This window comes from Drosophila subpulchrella, unplaced genomic scaffold (genome assembly GCF_014743375.2).
Source record: "Drosophila subpulchrella strain 33 F10 #4 breed RU33 unplaced genomic scaffold, RU_Dsub_v1.1 Primary Assembly Seq354, whole genome shotgun sequence".
NCBI classification, from domain to species: Eukaryota; Metazoa; Arthropoda; class Insecta; order Diptera; family Drosophilidae; genus Drosophila; species Drosophila subpulchrella.
Genome location: NW_023665577.1, coordinates 6,163,211 through 6,181,838, shown reverse-complemented (window position 1 = coordinate 6,181,838; position 18,628 = coordinate 6,163,211). Strand labels below are relative to the sequence as shown.

Here is an 18,628-nt window from a genome sequence, read left to right as displayed (position 1 = left end):
AAGTTCTGGGTGTGTAAGTAACAATATTAAATATTTGAAAGTAGGTTTGCTATTAAAACATAGAACTGTATTCACATTGTACCATATAGATGACATGTAGTAGGATAACCGAGCATCCGTCGAAGGCCAAGCTTCTGTTCATGCGATAAGTTCCAAAGATGTGAACATAAGAGTGCTGCTCCGCCAGTTGCAAGGAGAACCATTCCATCTGGAAAAAGCAATGATGTTGAATTCCAAATCAATCCAAGACTTGCGATATTGTAACTTACACTTCGTTCCAGCTGGGCATCCTGATTATAAAGCCCTCTGATCACATCCTTCGTGGTCTCCAAGAGGGAATCCGTGGTGTGCGTTAAGGAATTCATCATCAGTGAAAAGAGCAACGGCTGTATGCAGGTGATAAACACCATCTGCAGATACTCCGATTCAATGGCACTGTGACCGAGGCAAACGCGAACCAACATGTATCCGACCCGTATGCCACTCCACACATTTCGCATCAAGTAGCAGAGAAACACAAACCTATAAGGAAACTTTTTTTATTAAATGTTTAAAATGTTTAAGATATTTTGTTTTTGATTGATCCCTATCCAGTTTTATTTTAACGCTACTTGGGGCACCATATTCGTATTTTATTAGTAAGCAATTCATTAACATATTTTGTAACTTACCTAAAGACCAAGCATACCTCATCGGTCATATCGATCAGCGACTGGAACATGGCTTGCAGATCTCGCAGGCGCCAAAAGTGATCCGGAAAAGGTTGCGGATCCAGGATCGCTATCTCCAGACCCGACTGCAGTCGCCACCAGTTCCGGCAGATCTCCATCATGAGGCCAAGGGCCAACGAGTTTGTGGCAAAGATCATGCACTCGGACAGGAAGCAGTTGCAGGGATTGTGGTTTCCTCTTAAAAATCTACTGACATTCAAGGCAGCATGGATGCCGAGTCGAAGAATCAGCAGAAGGGTCACCGTTACCAAGAGCATATTAAGGAATCTCTTCTGGTTTTTGGGTACCCTGAATCCCCGGGTCTTGCTCATCGCCTCCATATCCTTGAGTTTTATTATCATTTTACAAATCCGGTCCTGACGCCGATGGGCACAACCCATGCAACTGATCAGGGATAGGAAAACGAGCCCGAAATATGTTATGGCAGCCAGCCTCACCAGCGGGGATTCCTCAAAGGAAGCTGCACTGAAGTGCCAAAAGTCCATAAGGAACTTAATCGTCAGTATGATCACCAGAAAATTATGAACAAACCGATAGCAGGCTAGAAAGCGGGACCGACGTAACCTTCCCGAGGAGATATAAAACGTGGTGATCCCATTTAATGTGCAAAACCATATGAATCCTAATTGCAGCACGCGTCGCGGTGATATCATGATCCTTTTTGAAGTCCCCAATATAAACTGAACTTTGAGTTACAAGCAAAATAGCCTGGAACTGATTTACGTTGCATCCACTCCAATCAATTGAAGTAGGTTTTCCTTTGGGGAATACATTTTAAATGGAAGTTAACAATATTATTGATTTTCAGGCCGTTAAATTGAACCCTTATAGACATTTGTGACTAGCTTTTTTGTTAAAAGCATTGTTGAATCGATATGTTCTATTATTAAAACATGTTATCAAGGTTACGCTATCAAAACGGATTTCTTTAAAAAAATTATTTAAAACTTAAATGCTTCTAATTGTCAAAAATGAAAAATACCCAGTTGTATAGAACTTAAATAAATAAAAATAGTGGGTTTTAGCGAATTTTGTTAAATATTAAATAAATATAGCCATAATAATAAAGTTTCAAATTCGATTTTAAGAAAGCTGTTATCATAAGGCGGATTCTAATGTTAGTATGCAACACCGAAATCGATAGTTCTGACGACCCTGCTTGATGACTTGGCAACCCTGGCTGACGGCGAAAATTATTGCGATTTCCTGCGTATTTAAGAATTGACCAAAAATGTTTAACAATTTCGGACAAATTATTAACCGTGTATGCCGCTGTGACCCAGGTGACGATAGCCACGATCAGATGACGGGCAGGCAATGGATCTCCAACCACGAAGTTTTGGTGTCCCGGATGTGCACTGGAAACGAGGATGCGCAATTGAGGTTAAAAACGTTCAACAATTTCGGCTGGTTTATCTGGCATAAATGCAACTGCAATTCCGAGCTTTTGACAATACACGAACTAAATAACTATGGAACTATAGTGAACTGTAAGTCAACGTGCAGGCAAAAAGTTCCCGTACAAATCTCCCCGCAGAGTTTGCATTATGCTGGGAGTCCGGGCCATCAGGCCACTCTGGCTACTACGCCAAATTCGCTGACTCATCAGCAGTTGAATGGGTCCCATGAAGTCGTTAGCCCAAGGCCACCACGAAACTCATCGATTGCCATCTCAAATCTGCAGCCGCAAGCCCAAGAAATCTCCTTGCCTAGACCTGTGGAAATATCTCCAATAGGTCAACCAAACACTATGACCACCCGAAGACTATGTGGATCTTGTAGAATTTTGGAAAATCTTCCGAAACTATCGGACAATCATTCTTTCCAAAATCAACAACCGCAGATAAATTCTGTGATGAACAAGGAAAATCATGAGCAGCCCAGTAGCAATCCAATCTTCCTAAAGAGAAAGGCGGAGTCTTTCGCATCTCAAGAAAATCCAGCCACACGTCAGGTAAGCCAATTTAATAAGCAGCAGCTTTAATCTATAAAAAATCCTTTATTTTCAACCCACAGAAAGTGGAGTCAATCATGAAGTCACCGGAAAATCGATCAACGATGGAGAGCCCAAAACCAACGAAATTTCAAAATTTTAAAACCAATAGTTCGAATGTGCAGATTCGAATTATTCCACAGTCAACGACCCAGCAGCAGATGAAATCGCGAAACATTGCTACCAATAGCCACTTCTTAAAAATACTCCCGAAGCCTTCAATGGCATCTTCAGTTTCCCAGAATAATAGTCAATACTTGGGGTCTTGGATTAAGGTTAAAAATCCTCACTTACCGGAAGCAACAACTGTTGCCAAATCTGGAAAGACAAAGCTTTCGTTCCTCCAAGAGGATTCCTACCAAAAAGATATGCATAAAGTGCCCCCAGAACATAATTATTCGAAATTAGTGTTAAAGCCACGACCACTTTTTTATAAGAACATGGAACCTGAAGCGACATCACCACTACTACAGAAGAAGACTTCTAAAACGTTGGATTCTCAGGAAATTCCACCAAAACATCCTACGGTTGCTAGCTCAGACAAACAACAATTAGAGCAAAACCAAGGATCAACTATTCCTAAAAACACTTCACACTTTACAAAATTTAAGTTTTCCGAGAAAATGAAGTTTTTTGTATCCTCACTGATCAACAATACTTTGGAAACAACAGTAGCTTTTACATTGGACAAGAACACTAATTCGAAATTATTGGTGTCTCCAGTTAAGAGTTCTCCAAGCTCAAACGTTCAAAATAAGGATATGTTTCCCTCAACTGATTTATTGTCCCAAAATATGTTGAAATCTACTCAACCAACTAAAGTCAAGTTTACACCACTAAAATCTGCAAAGCGTTCTCTGCTTGCCGAATTTAATCAGCCAAATTAAAGTCGTCGAGAAAGTCAGCGAGCTCAATTTTTTTTTTAAATAAAGTAATCAGGCAACTTGCATTTATCAACGAAAAGTTTCCATTAAATAATAAAGATCCGGAATGGCAGAACGACTTTAACACTCTGATCCGACAACGCGCATTAGACACAAGTCCCCTGAGAAACTAAGTCTAGTTCTTAACATTAGAATGTAACACTTGTGAAAGAATGAAAAACTTTTTAATTATAATCTTTTCAAGAAAGGAATGCATTTTTATTTTATTATTTTAAAATATTATTGAAAAAATGTATTTAATTTTTAAAACACTGCATATTGGATTGGTTGAAATTCTTTTTTAATTTCCAAACATTGAAACAATGAACAAAATACTACTTGGCACTGTTTAATTTATCTTTTATCACATTAATGTTTTTAAAATCGTATTTATTGAGGCCCCTTTTATTATATGGGGGTTTGCGATTTTAGGCTTTTCATTTTTATTAATTACTGTATAACGTATTGCAATATTTAATAAAAAAACGGAACAAGAACAATTTTAAATTCATTTTATTGAATTTTGACTTGCACAACACTGTGTTAGTATCGGAATTTGTAATCGGTCTTGCTTATCGGTCTGCAAGGACTGTGGCAACTCTGGAAAAGTGGCTGGCTTACCTCGTGTTACTTTGGCGAAATAAAATAAGATGGCGCAAGCAAACGTTTTAAATTACGGAATTATTTCCGTGCGAGAATGCCAGTGCAGAGGACGAAATGATAATCAGATGATGAACACTGAATATGTGACCAACTACGGGGTTATGACGACGCGCAAATGCCAAGGGGAAACCAATCCGCCAACTCTTAAATTGAAATCCTTTATAAATCGCGGAATTTTGGTGCTCCACAAATGCCTCTGTAACTCGGAACTGCTGCAGATCGACAAATTGACTAACTACGGAAACCTGGTTATCTGCAAGAGCACCTGTAAGTTGGTCAAGCGTAATGGGCTCAAGGCCTTCGAATCCCCGGAAAATCTGGCTGAAATAGGTGGGTACTTAAATATGCCAATAATGCCAACGAATTACCATCTGCCGTTCCTAGGCTCCATGAAACCAGGTGTGACTCCCCAGATGTCCCCAGGTCGTCCATTGGACCTAAGCGCCTCATCTAGTGTAGATAACAGTACAAAGGAAAATTCGTTTGGGAAAAATTTAACCAATTCAAGGGAGTTTACTGAAGCACCTGGTAGTTCTAAAAATCAGCTGTACCTAAGTGTCCCAACGGAAGTCACTGATCTTCCGGCAATTACCACAAATAATCCCTTAAAACGACAAAGGAAATGCACAGATACCGCGGAAAATCCGCCAAAGAAGCTATGTTTGGTCCCGGCAAACCAATCTCTCGGCAGCTCTTTGAAAAACACTACAAATCTGACTAATTTGGTTTCACCTAATGATCCATTAAAACGCCCAATGGAATCCACTGAAACTTTGCAACATCCTCAAAAAAAGCTCAGCTTGGTCTTGGAGAACAATTCTTCGCCACATGATCTAGGACCACCCAAAGTAGAGACTACTGCGGTCCAGATACCACAACCACGTCTAGTAGTCATGTGCACACCTTGCTCCAAGGATCTGCACGATTATCTGAGCGATCCAAAAAATGACGAGCTAAAACCGAAAAAGACAAAACTAAGGTGCCCTCACTGCTTGAACGTTAAGGCCAATAAAAGAGATTTCAGCTCTCACATCGCCACTTGTCAGCAGGAGCACAAGCCCTACGAGTGCATAGGGTGTGCCTATAAGTCCACCAAAAAAAGTTGTGTTACTGGACACTCTTCAACTTGTTTCTATCTCCTTTCCGCCAAGAAATTTGAACGACGTTGTTTATCAACACATCACTCTAATAATTAAGGCGGTGATCGTTCTTTACATTTTTTTTTTTGTATTTTATTCGAATTTATAACGCATTTTGAAGATAATAGCGTAAGCAAGTTCATGGTTATAAAGTAGATAAAACTTTTTTTTTAAAGTTCAGAAATAATTTGGTATTTTGAATGACACATCCATAATCTTCAAAAATCTAGAAGAGCTAACTTGAAGAATATTTACCTCGCAAAGTATGTAAAATTTACAAAATTGTAACCATTTCTTATTTTTGCTAAACGTTCCTATTTTTGTTAAAAAGCTTTAAAAGTGCGATACGAAAAAAAAAGAATTTGAATTTAAAAGTATATTTTTCACTTCTGTATTTTATTACTTAAATAAAACTGCTGAAAGAGCAAAGCGCAAATGGTTTTGTTTATTTCAAATTAATTTAAGCAATCGGATGAATAACACAAAAATATAGAATTACAAAATCACACTAATGAGATTTAAGGAACGTGAAAAGTCTGTAGGCCAGCTGCATAATCTGAAATTTAAATAAATTATCCAGTAAGTATATTAATTCTATTTAAAACTAACTCACTTCTGTGAAGTGCACCATGTTCACTTCGATGAGGCCAAATGCGGACAGTTTTTGTGTCCGCTGGCTATATTGCATCCAGAGTAGATAGAACTTCCGGTACCGCTGGCTTCCCAAATACCATTCCTGGAGACAGAGCGACGATTCCAGTCCCTCCGACTGTTAATCAGAAATAATGATGGCTCTTTCAACGGATTAATCCAAATTGACTCACCGCCTCCTCCAGTTGCGTGCCACGTAGGCAGATCTCAAAGGTGAAGACCACGAGGACCAAAGTGGGTATTATAAATTGGGCTATGATCACCAAATCGGATGTCTCCGACAGCATGAAAAGGTAGAAGCAGAGGGAACCGGCGCCCACAAAGTTGCTAACCAGGAAAGCCACCTTGAAGATTTCGTTGTACCTGCAATGTTGGTGTTTAGTAAGTAAATAGAATCATTAAAAGCATCAATTATTTTTCTTTTTAAATATAGTTTAAAAGAAAATCTTTACCTGCCGCACAAGTCATTAAGGAGCTGTTGTCTTTGAACTAACAATCTGAGATCCGAAAAGAACTGCTCCTCGTTGGTCAAACTCTGGCGGGGATCAAGGGCCGAAAACTGACGGGCAAGGTGGTTCAGGTGCATGATCAAGTGTCCCTGCATTACATTGAACAGATTGTCAAAGGTGATAAAAAAGGATACGCCGCAAGTAGTACAAGATAAGTCGAAAACCCAAACCAATAAATAGAACTTGGGGTCCTTTCGCAGTCCTAATGGCAGCCAACCTCCAAGAATTTGTTCGTGCTGGGCGACAGGTGATCCCTTCCCCTCATGGGTCAAGAGAAATAGAGCCATCGGCATCAAAATGAACGCCAAACCACCCACATGGGCGTAGATCTGGACAAAGCGATAGCGCTTCCAAAAGTAACTGTATGTCCGATCCATTTGCATGTCCAATTGGCTGGCTAAGTCCCTTGGACACTCCCTGTCCAAGTCATTTACAAACTCCACAATTTTGTTTCGTTTCAGGAATAGCATAAGTCCCCTGATGGAGAAGTAAATGGTGATGCTAAATACCGGAGGATTCTGATTGGTAGGTCGTCCCAGCCAGAGATGACCTATGATATCCCAACCATTGAAAGAAAAGAAGAAGATGTTGAGGATGGCCGACAGCCAAAAGGGCCCCATGGAGGCGTTCACCATGCTGTTGTCCTCCGGGTTTCTTAGCCACTGGAAATGAACCATCCGAGCCAGCTTCTGGAATAACTGCGGCCGCAGGAAGTCCTCCATCCGAAAGGGTTCCTTTATTTCCGTTGTCTTCATGGTAAAGTCACCTCACTTTTCTTTGTGGATTTCTCAAGGCAGAGCTTCTTATATATGGCAAGTTACGCTGGGTAATTATGAATGTAATTGCTAGGGTCCTACCACCTTGGATTAATTAATTATTGGTTTCACGATCGCAGAAAATTGACTACAGGCAAATGTCTACTTACACTTATGTAAACTATTTTATTATTTTACCTTAATGATTCTAGATCAAAAACGATTGTTTATTTAGTATTTTATTTTTAAGTTACTTTTTGTTTGTTTATTTTTAATATGCCTACAAATGGACATTTGATAGAACAAACAGCTTAAAGTATACATATGTTTTGAATGCAATTAGTTATAATCGCAGGTCTCAGCTTTAATTTAAATTTGTATGGGCTGTTTGAACTTTAAAATGAATCTAGAATTATTTTAATTTCAGTGCTGTCTTACAATGGATTATAATTACTCCCATATCTCACCAGCCCTTCAGAATTACAGGTTGAGCTCTTGCTAATGTTGATTGCTACTTGTGCTATTTGCTCAGCAAGTGTTGATTTAATTGCAACAAAATTGCAATCGGAAAATTTACAATCAGACGTGATAATTTATTGCTAATAAATATCATTTAATTTTTTTAATTCTAAGTAAATCAAAAAGAACAGGATGCTTGATGAAAATGATTTAATTTAAAAAAAAGCATTTTAACATATTGAGGGTAAATTTAAATTGTCAACCTATGTATGTATATTATATATTAATATAAACGAATCATAAGTTTATTTTATAAAAAAATCGTTTTTAAATTGATTTTAACATTTTCAGGCTGATTATGAACCATTGAACTTTTATTTTGAATTGATTTTTGCATACTGACTGTTTTTTTTTTTAATTCCACTTCATATATTAACCATACATAAATTGTATTTTCTAACTCAAAGTTATAAAAAATTGACCTATTTGTAAAAGCAATTTGTAAAACATTTGGTAAGGTTCGACTGTACTGAAAGGGAAACTAATTGCCGTGAGCAGTGAATGCCCCTAGTGCATTTCGTAATATTGTGCGCTGCCTGCACTGCTCAAAACGGGGGTGAGTTTCAGTGGCACTCATCGAAACATAACTTCCACTCTGCGCTCTCTTTTGATCTCTCATTTTCCCACTTTTGTCTCTCCCCTCTCCAAAATCAAGGGCGCCCCCGAAGGTTTTTTGTTATTTTTTTCGTATGTGGGTCACAAGCGGCGGCGGCGACAAACATAAACAAATCGAAGAGCAAGGGAGAGGAGAGCCCTTTGAGAGAGGAGCGGTGAGAGAGGGCATGCGTGTTAAGTGAAATTATCTACGCAGAAGTATCAGTATATGAAAATGTATCTAGAAATGTATCTGCGGCCCTGGACGAGCGGTTTTCGTCATAAGATACAGATACACAGCTGTGAGAAGTTTGTTTTCCGTTCGCATTTGGATTTTGTAACCCGACCAGCGGCAGCAGGTTGCTGTCGAATTGGAGTAGAAAATCGCTGAATATAATTGAAAATCTAATTCAAATAGTTCACAATTAACGCGAGTGATTGTCGGCAGCTAAACCCAAAAGAAAATTCAATCGTTCAACCGCACAAATCACGGAATCAATAGCCCTACGCAGTCCTGTAGCTGCAAAATCATTTTCTTAGAATGCCAAAATACCAACAAATATTGTGCCAATCAGCCCTGAAAAATGTCTATCTAATGTGATTACCGAAATAACCGATTAAAGTGAGAACCAATCAACGCACCAATTCAAAAGGAAAACCGGAAAAACTAATAACATAAATCATTAAACAAGTTCATTGCCATACATATGTTATACATATTATATTGAAGTAAGAACAAATCAACGCACAAATAAAAATAGGAAAACTAATCATACAACTTAAGGCACTTCAAGTAGACAGCATAAATAAATAAACAGTTAATAAAATTTTGACAATCTAATCAAGACAAAGGCAAAACAACTCCAAAATAGGCAGTTCAAAAGAAATACTCAAACAAAAGGTTAAGATTTAATAGAGTTGCTGCATGGGTAATAGTCTGATAACGAGTGGAAAACCGAGTCAGCGCCGCGAGAAAAGGCTTTTCGAGAGGCTGAGCTGCAGCTACGCTCAGGTGAGTGTTTTCCGGAATTTTGTAAAGAGTGGGGGTAGAGGGAGGTAGTGGTGGAAAACCGAAGTTAACCTTGGCAACCAAACTTCACCGACCCAAGAACAGGTGGTCAAGTGCATCGAACCTTAGAATGGGGAGGATCGCAAGGGAAAACTTCTCTATCGTTACTATGGTATAATTCAATTTTTGTAAGAAGTTTGTAGTAAAAATTCGTTGTCACTCATTACAAGAGGCTCCTGTACTTAGGTATTTGGAAAATTGTTTTAAAGAAAAGTATTTTTACAAATATAAACATAGGTTACTGCCAAGAAATCACTTCTGTGAATGTTTCACAGGAAAATGCTTTATTTTTATGACTTTATAAAATGATTATTTACATTCGATATAATATCTATCGAAATTGTTTATTTGCAGGCTCCCAATAGAATAGAGTTAAACATGAATCCCCTGCTGGTTCTGGCCCGCACAATCGCGACCCCTCCCACCCCGCCACTCACCCCGGAAAAGGGGGACTCGGATAAGGAGCAGGATAACCCAAAGGCCGCAATCGAACAGCTGCCCAATGAGATGTGGCTGGAGATCATGTCCTATCTCTCCTACAACGATCTGCAGCAATTCCGCATGGTGTCCTGGCGATGCCGAGATCTGGTCCACCGACGTCGCTTCATGGAGAAGGGCAAGGTGATTGTGACGCAGCATAATCTGGAGGCAATCCACAAGCATGCCAAGGGAAAGAACTGCTATTTGAGCTTCGAGCGTATCGAGCTGCGAAATCTCCGCCAGTGCTGCCAATTGGAGAACTTTCTGCGTCTCGTGGGTCACGAGGTGAAGCATCTGCAAGTGCGCCATGCTCCGGTCTTCCGGAATTTGGATGGCAAGTTGCCTAATCTGAAGGTGCTGACCATAGCCACCACCAGCTCCATGGATGATCAGCACCTGAAGGCTGTGGATGGCCTGGATATGAAGCAGTTTGCCCACCTGGTGGGCTTCGAATGCGATGGCGTCAGTCTGGACTCCTCGTTGAAGCTGCTGATGCTGCTGCAGTTGCGTCGCAAGGAGAACAAGGTGCAGTTGCGTCACCTGCAGTTCGAGTTCAGGAGGAACAACGAGAGCGCCCTGCTGGATGTCCTAAGGGATCACGCGGACACTCTGGTCTGCGTGGACATCTTCTTTAGCTGCTCGCCTGGTATTGACACTAGGGAGTGGTGCCAGGCCTTCGAAACTATGCACAATCTTCGCACTCTTAAGCTGTCCGGAAATTGCCATCTGGTTCTGCTGGAAGCCGTCCTAAGAGCCGTACCAGAGTCGGCACCAATTCGTCAGTTGGATTTAACCGGAATGCTATCGCTGACCAACGAACTGCTGCTCTATATAGCCGGCAAGTGGCAGAAAACCTTGAAGGTGCTGGATCTAATGTTCTGTGTGCAACTCAACGTCAATTGTATCGACGCATTAAAGCAGCTGAGTGGTCAGTTGGAGGCCTTGACCATGGCCTACTGTAGGGAGTTGACGGGAATGGGTCTGGTTCAGGGACTGGCCGGCAGTATGAACTACACTCTGCAGGAGCTGCACCTGGAGGAAACCATATTTTTGGATGAGAGCTCCATGTGCCAACTGCTGGAGAGGCTTCCCAATCTGCGACGCCTTAGTTTGGATAATTGCCGCCAAGCGGTGACAGATCGCACCATGGCCACTATTTGCCAGTGAGGATAATACAGCCTTAAATTTCCTAATTCCTAAGACAAATACTAAACAATCTTTCTTTACAGATACCAATTGAAACTGCGAAACCTTAACATCGATTACTGCGTGAAGATCACTGATCAAGGATTGATTGGTTATGGCGACACCCCCTATCCCATAAGTCGCTTGCGCGGATTGAAGGAGCTAAACCTGCGGGGCTGTCGCAACCTCACAGATAGTGCTTTAAAAGAAGGCCTGAAGTTGCCAGAACTGCGAGCCCTTTCTCTGGGCTATTGCACTCGACTGACATCAGCTGGTTTTGAGGCTGTGACCCAGAATTGTCCATCTCTGGAGTCTCTTTGTGTGTCCAGCTGCATGACTGTGGATGATGAAACTGTGCTGAGTGTTGTAAGCCATCTGAAGCGTTTGAGGATCCTCAACTTGAGCAACTGCACCAAGCTGACCCTACAATCGATCCACCACATCCTCGCCCATGGACACAACCTTGTGGAGCTGATTGCCTGCTCCATTGACGGAATGGATCACGAGCAGGCCCAGCGGATCCTCGAGGCACAGAGACCACAAATGAAGCAGGTCCTTCTATAGCAGGAGAGGTACATCCACTGACGAAGCCGGAACACTCCCCACAACGACTGGGGGAGCGGGGACGAAGACCAGTTTGATGACGACGAGACCGAGATTATCGAGATCGTAATTTAGGTTCCGCTTAGCGAAAAACGTATATGGATCTATCCCTAAGGATATTATTTTAGGCCCAGTAAAGAGTGGGTAAAAACTTTATGGGTGATACTTACATTTTTTAAACCTACATCCGATTGCTACTTCAGGATCAGTCAGAACAGAAGCCAAATATAAAAGTACAAGAACTCCACCCACCCAAAGTAATCAGAACATTTCATTAATTAATGATTTATCAAGCACAACTAATGTTTTTTAGAATTGATTCTGAAAGTATCTTGAAAGTTCATAGTATAATTTTTAATTTTAATGGATCAAGCAATACCGACAAGCGAAGACTTTTTTCATAGACTTATCATGTGCTTAAACCACGGCCATAATAACAGCCCGTAGAGCTTGCATTTCTATATACCAACGTAAATGTGGTTGAGAAACGAAACAATAATAATACTTTGAGTGTTGTTCAAGTCAATATATTAATCTGAGTGTCTAGCATTTTTCAAGATTATCTATAATAACTGACTACGGTTGACAAAGGGACGAGTTGGCGAAAAGAGGCTGTTAGAATAAGTTGATGTTCAAATATAACCACCCATTTTCAGATATCTTTTAATCCATAGGTGTAAGAACAGTTTTGAGAAAAGTTTTAAATGAAATCGTACGATTTAGGTATACGGGAAGGCAGACTTCACCGATAAGACAGAACGGAACTTTTGGAATATATTCTTTTGAAGAACTTTACGTAATCAACTTTTAAACATTTAATAAATGTTGCATGTGTTATAAGCTAATCGAACTGTAAACGATATAAAATCCCTTAAAAGGGATTATTTTAAGAAGTATGCTACATATAAACGATATTCAGCTTCTTTTGAAGAAACCTAATAAAAATCAGAATATTTAAATGTGAAAATAAGTATATTGATTTTAACTAACCATGAACGCAATCGATTTTAAGAAATCAACAATTTTTTGTTTATTTTGCTTGTCATTTTTATGATTAAATATTGTGACAACCTATTTTTAGGATCCAGAATTCCCTTGGCAGTGCAGCCCTTGAGCTTTCATCCTTCACCCGCATCAGCCAGCGACTTTGATTGATGGGCTTTCCTTGCTTTTCCTCGCTTTTCACCGCATTTTCTTCCCTTACTTGACGAACAGTGGGCGGAAAAGCTTTCCGGCTCATCGAAGCGTGCGGTGCAGGCGAAAAGCTTCTCGAGTGGGAAAACCATCCGACTCGTGCCAAATTCCAGAGGCGTTGCACGCACTTTGACACCCATCAAGGGGCGTGTGCCGGATTGTGGCCGATAACTTAGGGGGGAGGAGGTCGTGATAGGCTACCTGGGGGCGGGGGTGGGCACACTTAGCGTTTGCCGGTGCTAAACGAAACGAAACAAATGAATGAAAATATTATGTGGCCATAGAGAATGTCACTCGTCGACGGCGTGGAGCAACTAAAAGTCCCGAGCTGTCTTGAGACTCGAACGCGAACGCATTCGGCCAAGTTAGTGGCCCCGCTGTTGTTGTTGGCGCACAGTGGCTAATGTCCCGAGCCAACGTTGCTGCTCCATAGCCACTATGAAATATTGTTGCCAAAATACACACACGACTGCGGCCAGAGACGGATCCGTAAGTACGACGGGAAGGTATGCGACATTTTGCAAGTGGGTGGCATTAAATTGATATTAACATGAAGACCCCTAATATTTATAGCCCCCATATCTTCTTTTTTGGGTTGATAAAAGGGCTTACAATTTTATATACCATATAGTTCTTACTATAAATATTAAGTATAACATATGTTTATATTTTTAAGAAACAATTTATTTATATTAATATTTTTTTTTTATAATTTTAACTGTTCCTAATCTAACAAAAGACTCCATTGCACTAACGAAACTTAGAAAATATCGCCATTACTCATACGCCTTCCATTAACCCAAATTTTTATTGCATTTCGTTTGCTATTTGATTCGGTGATGTGTTGCTTACATTATCGAGGTCTATTTAAAGTTATTTGCATCTCAAAGTCGCAAAAGAGAACTAAGTGTTTTATAAATGGGCCAAGACAAACATAATTAAAAGTTCTTGTTAATTAGCCGCTTTAATTATCCAGAATATGCGTTGTACTCAAAACTTTTGTGTGCTCGTCCGCAGCATAGGCGATTCCCATCAAGATATCTCCAGTTGCAAAGATTTAATTGGCCCGGCACGTTCGCCGGACACTCGCTCGGTCGTTACACACATGTCGTTCACCTTCCGCATTCATGTGAGGGAAAAACAGCGACGCTTCGTCGCTGGCTTTCAGATACAGATACAAATCTGAATGAACTGTCGCCGCGGCTTATCAGATAAGTTTGGAGCGCGCTGGAGTGCGGTTGCAGCTGCTCTCGGGAAACAGAATCGAAATTAGAATCAAAGTTAGTTCAATAAGCTATAGTACTTGCCGCAGCCGGGCCCCCTAGAACTGTCAGGTTCGGATTACGGATTTCGGATCTCGACCCTCGTCGGTAATTTGGTGCGTTTGCGTGCCAGTCGAGAATAAAAAATCGAGAATATCAGTATCTAAAATCGAGAAGCGCGACTACCGACTCCCGTCTCCGGGTCCAGTCCCTCCCTGTCGCCTCCAATAAATTATTATAATTAGCATAGTTGAGGGGACACCGAGCCGGAGCCGCAGTTAAACGGCAGTGGAATTTAGCGCTGCTAGTGGAAATTTTGAGAAAACAAAAGGGGAAAAATTCCAGGCGGCCGGCGCTATGTCCGCTGGCAATGTGAGCCATATTCTTGGACCGCCCCGTGATCCGCTGGCGATCGTGATACCCGTTACGGTGGTCTACTCCCTGATCTTCATCAGCGGCGTGGTGGGCAACATCAGCACCTGCATTGTGATCAAGAAGAACCGATCGATGCACACGGCCACCAATTACTATCTCTTCTCGCTGGCCATTTCGGACTTCCTACTCCTGCTCTCGGGAGTTCCGCAGGAGGTGGCCTTCATTTGGTCCAAGTATCCGTATATTTTCGGGGAGTACATCTGCATTGGACGGGGTCTGTTGGCGGAGACATCGGCCAATGCCACAGTGCTCACGATTACTGCGTTTACGGTGGAGCGGTACATAGCCATTTGCCATCCGTTTTTGGGCCAGGCCATGAGTAAGCTGAGTCGAGCCATCCGGATTATTGTCCTGGTTTGGATTATGGCCGTGGTAACTGCTGTTCCACAGGCTGCCCAGTTCGGAATCGAGTTCTATTCGGGCGTCGAGCAGTGCACCATAGTGCGAGTCATAGTGAAGCACTCGTTCCAGCTGTCCACCTTCATCTTCTTCCTGGCCCCGATGTCCATCATCCTGGTGTTGTATCTGCTCATCGGTGTGCACCTGTATCGGTCGACTTTGATGGAGGGTCCTGCTTCGGTGGCCCGTCGCCAGCAGCTGAAGAGCGTGCCCAGCGATACGATCCTGTACCGCTATGCTGGATCCAGTACCGCTGTGAATCTCAATGGGGGAGGTGGAGGATCAGGAGCAGCTGCGGTGGGCGGCTCTGGGGCGCAACTCAGCTCGGTGAGGGGTCGGCTTAATCACTATGGCACCCGGCGTGTGCTCAGGATGTTAGGTAATTATCATAATGATATATGAATAGATAGAGTGCACTGAGGAAAATCTTTAGAGACAGTATCTTAAAGTTTAAAGAATTTTATTAGTTCCAAGATGACCTTATAGATCTGTTTATTGAAAAGATTTCATTATAGATATAAAGGAAATAAAGTTTTAAATTTTTTCCCAGATGTTATTTAGTTTTATAAATACTTTGGGACCTTAAAATTGTGTATTCCATAATACCTATAGAATTTAATAAAATATTAAATTGCATTATTTAATTAATACATCAAATAGTCCCTAAACTTGTACATCTAAAATTAAAATATACATAAAGGAACTAAAATTCTGTGTTTGTGTTTGTGGTTTTTATAACCCGCTTTATAATCAATAATTTGAAGATAGGAATTTTTAAACAAAAGTTTTTGAATAATTCCCTGGCTATTGTTTTTCCTAGATATTATTTTATAATTAATTTTGCGTCTTAATTTCCGTATTTAAACTTTTCCTGAGTGTATGACGACTTTTTGACCATATGCCCTAAGCGGGGCTAATCAACCCGTCTGCAGCCAATTTATTGCGTTTGTCATTTTGGCACTCTCCATTTATGATGACAATTGCGATTACCGAAAAATATAATCGTTGACTCTTTATCTGTGTCTCCCACTGTGTCTTCCCCATTTTGATCCCTCACTTCCTTTGTTCCCAAACCCCTTTTTCCCCCACCAGTGGCCGTGGTTGTGTGCTTCTTCTTGTGCTGGGCCCCCTTCCACGCGCAGCGACTGATTGCCATCTACGCCCCTGCACGGGGGGCCAAGCTGCGGGAGCAGCACGAGTTTGTCTACACGGTGATGACCTACATCTCGGGGGTCCTCTACTACCTGTCCACCTGCATCAACCCGCTGCTGTACAACATCATGAGCCACAAGTTCCGAGAGGCCTTCAAGGTGAGTAAAATAATGTTTTATTATGGAAATATTTTATTACTGAGTTTAATGGCACAGATTTGTTAGGATCAGTAAGATAACAACTAGATATTATTGGACTAAAGCATTTAAAATAGGGATTTAACGATTATTAGATAAACATATAGTTTAAATTGATTTACGTTTTAAAGTATTTAAAAGTTTGTTAGATAAAGAGATCGTCAAAGTAAGTTATTGAAATAAATATTGATTTCATATTTTTTTAAGATTACTCATATACTTAATGGCTTTTATAGGCCACACTTTAAAATTCTTCAAAATGTAATTAAAAGTCAGTTAGATAAAATATTAATTTATATACTTCACTTTTAAGTACTTTAAAGTTTAATAGATTAACAGATCATTTATATTTAAAAGTGTTTTCGAGTATGGGAGAGACGCAGATATTTTAAATTGATTTATACTTTAAACTATATTAGATAATCAAAACATATATATCAAATATTATTTTAAAGTATTATAATGGTAAGTAGAATGCAGATATCTTTAATATATTGAAATTATTGGATTGCCTGTTGTACATTAAATTTTTAATTTTCCACACTACTTAAGATGGCATTTTCAAGGACCTACAGATCACTAACCGATTTCCTTCCAGGCCGTGCTCTTCGGCAAGAAGGCGTCCAAGGGCTCGCTGACCTCGCGGCACAACATCGAATCGCGTCGCCTGAGGAGGGCCCTGACCAACTCCAGCCAGACGCAGCGCGTCTCCATCGAGTCGGCGGAGCAGCCGAAACAGCCGGTAATGCAGGCAGGTGCCCCTATAATCAGGGGGTAGACCCGATACTAATTCGCTCTCTATATGCATGTAGAATCCGGTGAACAGGCCAACAGTCGCCTCCCAGTACGCCATGATCAACGAACAAGTCAACTGAAGCATTCGGCTTGGCTCTCTCGTGCGGCTTCCTGATGCTAATTTATTTGAATTCTGTTTAAGCCAGTTATTTGTCGTCGTTAGGGTTTCCACTGCTATTGCTGCTGCTACCAAAGCGTTTAGTTTAAACTGCTTTTGCATTCATTTGCATTTGGCAATTAGAAGTTAATCACAAGCCCGCACTCTCTTAAACATTAAGTTTTTCATTCATTCAGCCGCGATTATCGATGCTGAATCGGGCTTTAAAAAACGCCCGAACTAGTCTTTCAAGTATTCAGAATTATTTAGTTTAAGTGCAGTAGAACTTTTCACCCATGCTATGGCGCTCTTTAAGCTAAACTTTGGTCAGGCCTCAGGGGATTTACTCATAAATAAGCCTGAGGTGTCTATAATTTAATAATATTTGTAACATTTAATTCGTGAACGCCCACCACTTAAATATAGGAATGCAACTTGCGAGTAAAAACAAAACAAGAAAACAAAAACCCAATGAAATCTAGGATCCTATACTGATAATATGATATGCAATTTTAACTACTTAGAGAATTAGATACAAAAATGTTTCACAAAAATACCAAAGTGTAACAAAAATGTGCTTTTAAAGTGTATATGTAATTAGTATAATTTAAAAAAATATTAAAGCAGATTCCCTATTTTATATTCCAAACTGTGAAACTCCAAATACCTTAAGCATAAGATTTTAAATGAACTATATTCAGTATCCAACTCAATTCAAATGACGGACCAAGTTCGTTGGCTAACCAGATATTTATATGTATATTGTGTATACATCCTAGGGATACCTTAAAGGATGAACTTGCTGTATTAAAATTATTCTCATGGCTGCAAATAAAGCTTAGCATATTCCGCGCCCGCTTACTTTCCGTATCTTTCTAAGGATTCACTCTAGTGAGATTGTAATTTGGCCATAAAATACATTTGGGTTTTTATCGATTGCGGCCCTGTCGTCTGTGCCCTGTTGACTACAAATGAAATTCTAATGAGGTGGCGACGCAGGTTCAAGGTCATGCAAATGCAGGGACAACGTGGCGCATTAGTAATCCGGCAAATTGTTATGAAAATGCAATCAGCCAAATGGAAACCCTGGCCAAGTTCACCAATTCACAGAAACTGCAAGAGGGATTGGCTTAAATGAGGACCCGGACCCGCATTAAAACGACGCAAATGCGTCAAAGTCCAAAGCGCAGCGGGCCATAAAGGAGCAAACAAGTCAGATGGCTAAAACAAAAGCGATTTGTTCTGCCAACGTCACGTAAAGGCCAAAAAAAGAATTGGCTCAA

At 40.6% G+C, this 18,628-nt stretch overlaps 6 protein-coding genes across 7 annotated transcripts; 4 read left to right on the top strand and 2 right to left on the bottom strand.

Moving 5' to 3' along the window:
• Positions 1-52: 52 nt before the first annotated feature.
• On the bottom strand, positions 53-1,384 carry LOC119560268 (putative gustatory receptor 85a). The gene is made up of 3 exons (XM_037873635.1): positions 672-1,384; positions 270-522; positions 53-208 (listed from the first exon to the last, which is right to left on the bottom strand). The coding sequence occupies exons 1-3, from the start codon at positions 1,382-1,384 to the stop codon at positions 53-55; spliced, it is 1,122 nt and encodes a 373-aa protein (XP_037729563.1).
• A 572-nt stretch (positions 1,385-1,956) lies between these two features.
• LOC119560267 lies at positions 1,957-3,279 on the top strand. The gene is made up of 3 exons (XM_037873634.1): positions 1,957-2,685; positions 2,748-3,101; positions 3,178-3,279. The coding sequence occupies exons 1-3, from the start codon at positions 1,963-1,965 to the stop codon at positions 3,277-3,279; spliced, it is 1,179 nt and encodes a 392-aa protein (XP_037729562.1). The 5' UTR covers positions 1,957-1,962.
• A 1,018-nt stretch (positions 3,280-4,297) lies between these two features.
• On the top strand, positions 4,298-5,506 carry LOC119560266. The gene is made up of 2 exons (XM_037873633.1): positions 4,298-4,640; positions 4,695-5,506. Exons 1-2 carry the CDS (start codon positions 4,298-4,300, stop codon positions 5,504-5,506), a joined length of 1,155 nt encoding a protein of 384 aa, XP_037729561.1.
• Positions 5,507-5,957: 451 nt separating this feature from the next.
• On the bottom strand, positions 5,958-7,364 carry LOC119560876 (odorant receptor 88a). Its single transcript, XM_037874551.1, has 4 exons — positions 6,553-7,364; positions 6,274-6,463; positions 6,063-6,218; positions 5,958-6,005 (listed from the first exon to the last, which is right to left on the bottom strand). The coding sequence occupies exons 1-4, from the start codon at positions 7,362-7,364 to the stop codon at positions 5,958-5,960; spliced, it is 1,206 nt and encodes a 401-aa protein (XP_037730479.1).
• Positions 7,365-8,786: 1,422 nt separating this feature from the next.
• Positions 8,787-12,747, top strand: LOC119560874 (dynein regulatory complex subunit 6). The gene is made up of 3 exons (XM_037874548.1): positions 8,787-9,489; positions 9,901-11,189; positions 11,256-12,747. Exons 1-3 carry the CDS (start codon positions 9,403-9,405, stop codon positions 11,773-11,775), a joined length of 1,896 nt encoding a protein of 631 aa, XP_037730476.1. The 5' UTR covers positions 8,787-9,402; the 3' UTR covers positions 11,776-12,747.
• Positions 12,748-14,171: 1,424 nt separating this feature from the next.
• LOC119559983 (pyrokinin-1 receptor) lies at positions 14,172-18,088 on the top strand. 2 transcript variants are annotated; one of them, XM_037873242.1, is made up of 4 exons: positions 14,172-15,483; positions 16,197-16,414; positions 17,052-17,195; positions 17,266-18,088. In XM_037873242.1, exons 1-4 carry the CDS (start codon positions 14,628-14,630, stop codon positions 17,326-17,328), a joined length of 1,281 nt encoding a protein of 426 aa, XP_037729170.1. In that variant the 5' UTR covers positions 14,172-14,627; the 3' UTR covers positions 17,329-18,088. The 2 variants fall into 2 exon arrangements, with proteins under 2 accessions (XP_037729170.1, XP_037729169.1); XM_037873241.1 differs by having other exon boundaries at positions 14,175-15,483; positions 17,052-17,204.
• The last annotated feature ends 540 nt before the right edge of the window (positions 18,089-18,628 follow it).

Bases quoted from the DNA above. Each gene is read 5' to 3' on its own strand.
- LOC119560268 (XM_037873635.1), bottom strand. From the start codon at position 1,384: ATGATATCACCGCGACGCGTGCTGCAATTAGGATTCATATGGTTTTGC. The intron at 523-671 runs GTAAGTTACAAA...GTTTCCTTATAG, and splicing joins GAGGTATGCTTGGTCTTTAG to GTTTGTGTTTCTCTGCTACT. The intron at 209-269 runs GTAAGTTACAAT...TGCTTTTTCCAG, and splicing joins ATGCCCAGCTGGAACGAAGT to ATGGAATGGTTCTCCTTGCA.
- LOC119560267 (XM_037873634.1), top strand. From the start codon at position 1,963: ATGTTTAACAATTTCGGACAAATTATTAACCGTGTATGCCGCTGTGAC. The intron at 2,686-2,747 runs GTAAGCCAATTT...TTCAACCCACAG, and splicing joins AAAATCCAGCCACACGTCAG to AAAGTGGAGTCAATCATGAA. The intron at 3,102-3,177 runs GTGCCCCCAGAA...TGGAACCTGAAG, and splicing joins ACCAAAAAGATATGCATAAA to CGACATCACCACTACTACAG.
- LOC119560266 (XM_037873633.1), top strand. From the start codon at position 4,298: ATGGCGCAAGCAAACGTTTTAAATTACGGAATTATTTCCGTGCGAGAA. The intron at 4,641-4,694 runs GTGGGTACTTAA...TGCCGTTCCTAG, and splicing joins GGAAAATCTGGCTGAAATAG to GCTCCATGAAACCAGGTGTG.
- LOC119560876 (XM_037874551.1), bottom strand. From the start codon at position 7,364: ATGAAGACAACGGAAATAAAGGAACCCTTTCGGATGGAGGACTTCCTG. The intron at 6,219-6,273 runs GTGAGTCAATTT...TCTGATTAACAG, and splicing joins GCACGCAACTGGAGGAGGCG to TCGGAGGGACTGGAATCGTC. The intron at 6,006-6,062 runs GTGAGTTAGTTT...TTTAAATTTCAG, and splicing joins ACATGGTGCACTTCACAGAA to ATTATGCAGCTGGCCTACAG.
- LOC119560874 (XM_037874548.1), top strand. From the start codon at position 9,403: ATGGGTAATAGTCTGATAACGAGTGGAAAACCGAGTCAGCGCCGCGAG. The intron at 9,490-9,900 runs GTGAGTGTTTTC...GTTTATTTGCAG, and splicing joins TGAGCTGCAGCTACGCTCAG to GCTCCCAATAGAATAGAGTT. The intron at 11,190-11,255 runs GTGAGGATAATA...CTTTCTTTACAG, and splicing joins ACCATGGCCACTATTTGCCA to ATACCAATTGAAACTGCGAA.
- LOC119559983 (XM_037873241.1), top strand. From the start codon at position 14,628: ATGTCCGCTGGCAATGTGAGCCATATTCTTGGACCGCCCCGTGATCCG. The intron at 16,415-17,051 runs GTGAGTAAAATA...ATTTCCTTCCAG, and splicing joins AGTTCCGAGAGGCCTTCAAG to GCCGTGCTCTTCGGCAAGAA. The intron at 17,205-17,265 runs GCAGGTGCCCCT...ATATGCATGTAG, and splicing joins CGAAACAGCCGGTAATGCAG to AATCCGGTGAACAGGCCAAC.